The sequence below is a fragment of the Patagioenas fasciata genome, chromosome 8 (genome assembly GCF_037038585.1).
Source record: "Patagioenas fasciata isolate bPatFas1 chromosome 8, bPatFas1.hap1, whole genome shotgun sequence".
Taxonomy (NCBI): Eukaryota; Metazoa; Chordata; class Aves; order Columbiformes; family Columbidae; genus Patagioenas; species Patagioenas fasciata.
In genome coordinates, this window is record NC_092527.1 from 29,914,833 (window position 1) to 29,921,296 (window position 6,464).

General features: G+C 50.3%; 1 protein-coding gene across 4 annotated transcripts in view; it reads left to right on the plus strand.

The window, feature by feature from the left end:
• The window catches only part of NEURL1 (neuralized E3 ubiquitin protein ligase 1), a 158,857-nt gene extending 154,983 nt beyond the window's left edge, over window positions 1-3,874 (plus strand). For all 4 annotated transcript variants that reach the window (XM_065843823.2, XM_065843825.2, XM_065843824.2 and 1 more), the window contains exon 6: window positions 929-3,874. In XM_065843823.2, the coding sequence (XP_065699895.1) occupies window positions 929-1,170 (242 nt within the window). In that variant the 3' untranslated portion in view covers window positions 1,171-3,874. The remainder of the gene's footprint in view (window positions 1-928) is intronic.
• Window positions 3,875-6,464: the final 2,590 nt, after the last annotated feature.

Sequence of the window (6,464 nt, forward strand, 5' to 3'; positions counted from 1 at the left end):
ACACAGCTTTGGTACCATATTCAGAAAGAGGCAGTATTGATCTTTCTATTATGCCAATGAATTCCAGTAACATTTAGATAAATGTACCTGCAGAAGAAAAATGTAGGTTGTTCTGCAGCATTTTTAAAATCATGCACCGGCATGATGCTAAGACTTCAATGGGCTATTAATAACTTACTAAATGCTTGTCATTGTTGTCTAAACTGAGAGTGGTTTTTTGCTGAAGGTACCTCCCAAATCAAGTGTGACAAATAGTGACAGCAAACATTCAGATTTCTAATAGGTTTTGGGGGAAAAAAATAGAAAATTTCTCTTTATCTTGTACCTCATCTGGCTTCATTGGTGAGGTCTCCTTACAGGTGTGCCATGAGCATAATTACCGCAGGCCCTCATAGCACTCAAAGCAGTGACCCACATGCTGTCCATGTGGGTACCACTCCTGTCCTGAAGGAGCCACACAGGGTGATTTGTAGCCAGGCATTGTGGCCCCTCATCCCTGGACCAGCTCTAGACACGACACTGCTTGTCTTGGGAGCTGCTGCCACCATGTGCCACCCAGACTCTTTTGAAAACAGATGGCTTGATCCACCACTCCTGATTTTTTCCTCCTTTGTTAATGTTTAGACAGCAGTTTGAAAATGTGAAACTGCTCTTTGTCCCTGCAGAATGGGAAGAGCTGTCTCTTGCTTTGCTCTGTGCAGGCAGCAGATCCCAGCAGATGCTGCCTTTCTGCTGCCCTGAGCCTTGGCATGTGAACCAGGGCTCTGCAAGTGGGACAGTAGGTCACAGGAAGGATCCTGGATCCTGAAGTATGCATTTCTACTAGGACAGGGTTTCTCCCTCTGTGGCTGGCTTCAGGGCAGGCATAACTCTGGCATGTCAAGAAGCCTTTAAAGCAGCATGAGTGATCCTGTTCTTTGTGTTTCAGGCACAGCTCCCAACTCTCCCATCAGCTTGCCTGAGTCACCCATCTCCCCCTCCGTCTCAGGGCCCTGGGGAGATGAATGCACCATCTGCTACGAGAACATGGTAGACACAGTCATTTACTCCTGTGGACACATGTGTCTCTGCTATTCGTGCGGGCTGAAGCTCAAGAAGATGGCCAACGCTTGCTGCCCTATTTGCAGACGGGCCATCAAAGATATCATCAAAACATACCGCAGCACTTAGAGCAGCAGCAGCAGGTGCTGTGGTGGGGACTGGGGCAGCTGGGGCAGGCTGTGAAACTACACAGGTCTTGGTCTCTATTCATCATTCAGGAGATTTGAAAACCATCATCCACATGCCCTTTTCCATGGACCCTCCAAGCAAGCCCTGGGCCTGAACTCCAGAGTGTCAGGGAAGTTGCGATAGACTACTTTTCCTTGTGGATTTTAAACTTTATCTCAAAAAAAACCACAACAAAACAAAACCCAAAACAAACAAGCAACCAGCCAGTGCAATCATCCCTTTTCTACACCATGCACAGCATAGGGAAGTCTCCAATGTTTAGCACGGACAGCAAGCAGTAAAAAGTTCAGTGCTACACATCTCCTTCCAGAGACGCCTGCATGCAGAGGACAGCTTAGCAGAAGAGGAGAAACAAGCAACACGTTTCTGTGCACAGCCAGCCTGATCATAGGAAACCCCTTAAAAAGGATGGAGTGAGGCAAGCTTTGACCCAGCGAGCAAGATGCAGTGAGCACTAAGGCTGGGGCCAGTGCAAAAAAGTACCTAGGATTTGTGAAGCAAACCCCACCGTGTCTGCAGGCAGAAGAGCAGACTCACTCGAGGACTGTCCCCTGCTCTTCCCTTGCAGAGGCATTTGTGGCAGCTTTGGCAGCCAACACTGGCACTGGCTTTGCTCCCTCCCAGCAGCATCAAGTCACCTCCTGTTGCACAACAAGCAGCTCTCTAACCCCACCACCACTGAATTGCTGTGGCCTGTCCCAAATGGTCTCCATGCAGCACGAGGGATTTGGCAGCATCTCTACACCCCCGGGCCCTGTGGGAGAGCGAGATGTGTCTCCTTTCCTCTCTCTAACATCCGGACAGCACTTCTGAGGGAGAAAATAAAAGGAAAAGAAAGAAACAAAAACCCCAGCCACACCGGGGAAGAATGTATAAACCCACAGGTCTGCGGGTTTCATTTACTGGTAACTTTATCACTGTGCTTTGAGACAAAACCAGCCAGGTGGTACTCAGTCCTTCACAGCCAGCCTGCCAGCAGGACGTGGCTGTCCTTACAAAAGGAACGAGCATAAAAAATAGCTTGAGGGATCTGGTTTGCTTTTGTTTATTTAAATAAATCTGCTTCTATCCTACCCCAGTCGGGAACCCTGCAGTTCCCATGGTGGGTGCATGCAATGGCAGCCCCCATGGTTGCTGTGACAACCACAGCTCTGCCATGGCCACTGGCCTGGCGCAGGGCTGCTGGTCCCTGTGCCCAGGCAGGGTGGCTCTGCGGCAGCAGGAGCTGCCTGTCTTTGCTCCAGCCCCATCCTGCTGCCTCCCAGGGCTGTGTGGGAGGAAGACATGTTGTCTGGGCCCTGAGGGGTGGTCAGGCCTGGGGTGCAGCAGCAGTGTTTGCACTGTGTTGCCCATCAGGCATTGAGTTACATCCCTACTGCTGAGCCTTTTCCTGCACTTCAGCATATGACTGCTGACGGGACATAAGGGCACAGCGTGGCATAGAGATAAAAGCATTTAATAAACGTGGCTGCTCACTGCAGAGAGACATCATGGCCTGCCCCCACACCAGCAGGTGGGTGAAGGAGCACTCGCAGAGGCTGCTCCTGAGAACACCCAGAAAATGTGTCGTCACCCTGTCCTCTCAAGGAGGTAAAAGAACTACTAGCTGGAGAACGCATTGTAGAGCCTTTCTAAAGGCACTGCCATCACTGCACCCTACCACAGGGGTCTGCAGTCCCCCACAGCCTGCCCTGGCGGGCAGTGCTAACTTGAATGCTGATATTCTGGTTACAGGGATTTACATTATTTCTTTGCATACCTCTCGCACAGCCCTAACCCAGCCCTGCCCTGCCCTCCAGGCTGGCTGCCAAAAAGCCCCAGAGCACCATGGCTCACATGCCCGGACACCCTCATGGAAGGGTGGGAGGAGGCCAGGTTGGCACAAATCTGGGGGTTGGCAGCAGCCACAGCAGGAGCATGGCCAGTCCACAGGCACACAGCCAGCTCCCCAGGGACAGAGCATGACCAGCAGACACAGGGAGGCTGCCTCAGCAGTGAGACAAACTCCAGCGCAAAGATTTTGGAGAGAAAAAATACCTAAGAGGTAGGAAGGTATTGATGAAATAGTGGATATGGGGAAACGTGCAATAAGCAGCCTCCCAAGCCTTCACCACACCAGTGGGACTGGTTTCCCTCCATGCAGGGCAAGCCAAGGGGTACATTTTATTTTTCAAGAAACTCCGTCCATGGATACCAGTGCAGTGGTGTAAATTCCCTTTTCACCTTTGAAATTCAGAGTGTTTTAATATATAACTGTGTTTGTTTTACTGTGGACCAAACTCTAGGAATTAGCAGAAGCTGAAAGCATTCCCAGCATCTGAACTCAAAAATTGGGTTTAAGTCCTGTTCGCAGCATCAGCTGGCACCCGGTCATGAGCAAGGAGGAGGAGAGCAAGGCTCCCTCCAGGGAGAAAAAAAACATAAAAATGAAAAAAAAGCAAAAGCAGTAACAACAACCCAACAATCCTAACCTTTTGTTTTGTTTGACTGGTGTAGGTTCCCACGTACCTCTGTGTTCTTGTGTCATTTGCATTTCATTGCTTTACTTTAAGATGTTTTGTGTTCTGTTTAAAAAGAAGAATTAAGTCATTGTGAAAAATTGGATAACTGTGATTGTGAATAAAGTTGATTTAGGTATCCTGCAGCAGAATGAGCAGCTGAGTACTTACCATTTCCACAAGCATGGCAAAAGACACAGAGCGGTGCTGTGGCAAGAGGCTGAGGTAAGAGTACAGGTGGCATGAGAGCCTCTTCCTTAGGGGGGGCTGGGTGGAGAGAGCTCAGGCTTTCCTTCTGTCATCAAAGACAAGGGGTACTGACAGCTGTTCCTCTGATGCACCCCATACACACATAAGGAATAAAACGAAGTCATAAAAAATAAAATCAAGGGCTAACCATGTTTCTGCAGCTTAAGCCCCAACCTCCTGAGCATCTTCACATCCTCCCCAGGCAGAAGCCACAGCTTCTTTCTTCTCATTGCCTTGTTTGCAGAGTCTCTCCTGAGTGCCTAGAACCACAAAAGAAAGCTCTCACCAGCATAAGGAGGAGAACACATGCTGTGAGGAAACACAGGACAATGCTGCTTAGCCTGGTAGGGGTCAGGTAAGGAAGGGGCTGAAGATTAGGCAGAGCAGTAACAATATAGCCAGGTGTCCCCCTGCCAGCTTTCTAGAGACATGACAGTCCAACACCTGACAGGAGGAACATGTTGAGAAGGCCCACTGACAAGCTGTGGTCTGGCCAAGGGAGATGTGGAGGCAAAATACAGGTGCTTCCTCAACATGTAGTAAGGGACATGGGGATCCCAAAGGGGATTTGGATTATTCAGAGTGACACCAGCTCGCTCAAAATCCAGTAGTTCCTCTGTTGCGGGGATTTGCTCAGGAGCACACCTACAACGCAGCCATGTGAGATTTACTCCACATGCTTTTGTTCAACTATTCAGCAGATGAAAGACTGTCTGCATTACTCTGCCCTGTCATAGGATGTATTTAAGTTGGCATCTTCTCCCTCCCTGTGGGTGTTCCATCTGCCAAGGGACAAGGACTTCTTGGGATAGGTGCCCTCAGCCTCTCCAGCTGAAGCTATTCCACTCTAACAGCTCCCTAGAGGCCTAGAACTTCCCAGGCTGGGTAAAACAAAACCAGTTTTGCACTCTGACTTTCTCCAAAGCCACCCTGAGCAGCTCTTAGCTGTCAGGACAAGGCAAGTCTGCAGACACTTGTGCTGCACTCCAAGAGCTGTGCTCACCTTGTGCTTTCCCAGGGACAGGAGGACCTCTTGTGGGTCTGGAAAGCCCCCTCTGGCTACAGCCCAGCCATGGGAAGCCTCCTCACCCTCTCAGGAGCAAAGGGGAGAACTGCAAAATGCAGACTGGCCCTAGAAACCAGGGACACGGACCTGCCAGACAGCCCCTGCCAGATGTCCTGGGCCCGAGCACCGTCACATACTAAGACTAGTGCTCTGCACCAAACTCAGATCCTCGCCTTGCATCAGCAAGAGGGACCAGGGCAGGTACCCCCATGCATCCCCTTCAACAGCCCCGGCCTATTCATTCCCTCCTGCAGCTTCCATGTGCAGTTGCACAGTGAGATTTGTGTTCTTTTCTGCTGAGTATCACTGAGGTCACCATGACCCAACCCCCTTCCTCAGGCCACCACCATCAGCTTGCCAAAGCCAAACTGGACCTGCAATTTCATCAATTTCATCATCGCTCTGAAGACCAAGAAAGGCACAGCACAGACCTCCCCAGCGACAAGGGATCCCACCACCGCAGCCCTCCCGCTGCTTCAGGCTGGGCCAGCCCCAGGGATTCCCCGGCACGGACGGAGGAGTCGAAGGAGAGATGCTCCGAAAGTGGTCCAGGAGCGGCAGAGCTGGTCCAGCATCGCCACCTGGTGCTCCGCACCCGGCATGGCACACACAGTTTTTTGCTTCCGCCCCCCGCTCCCACCTTCGTTCTCCAAAGGTTGATAATACTCCTTTTCACAAATACTACAAATACACATAAGCAGGACCAGAGAAATTTAGTCTGAGTGCTCTGGTCATGGCTCTTGGAGAAAAACTGGGAATGAAAAGAGCAATTAACAGTGGGTTACAATATACATACAATATGGGGACACATTAGTATATGGTTATTGCACCAGTTCAGAAAAACCCTTTCAACCCTGAGCTGGCTGGCTCACTCCACACACAGGGGAGAAGGAGGCACAGTTCTCAGGCACATTAGTCACTAAGTTTGTGCTGCAAAATGCCCAAGACTGCAAGCTGCCTCAGATCTAATTCCTGGCATCCTTCAGAGGGCTTGGGCAAGACTTATTTCTCTGCAGGATATTTGTGAAGTGCCACATCACACAGTGAAGACATAGCCCCATGCTAAAATGAGGGAAGCGTTCATCTCAGGTCGTTCTCTGCTGCAGGGACAATAAGTTGGGGAGGGTCAGAGCCCCTCTGCAGTCCTGTTTTCAAAGGTGGAAGCCAAGCACTAGGCATAGCCCCTTTCACCTACAGGTTCGCAAACTGCTAACAGGCAATAGGGAAGCAGACAACACCGAGGGCTCCTATAGCTGAGTTGGGACTGAAGTGCTAAAAACCAAACCTGTTTCCTCTTTACTACTACATGCCCTATTACAAACCGCTCGCCTATTACATTCCCCAATCCACTGCCCTCTGCACCCCTGCAAGATGTCCTGCATAAGGAGCAGGGATCCATTAGGAGAAACTACAGTTTTATC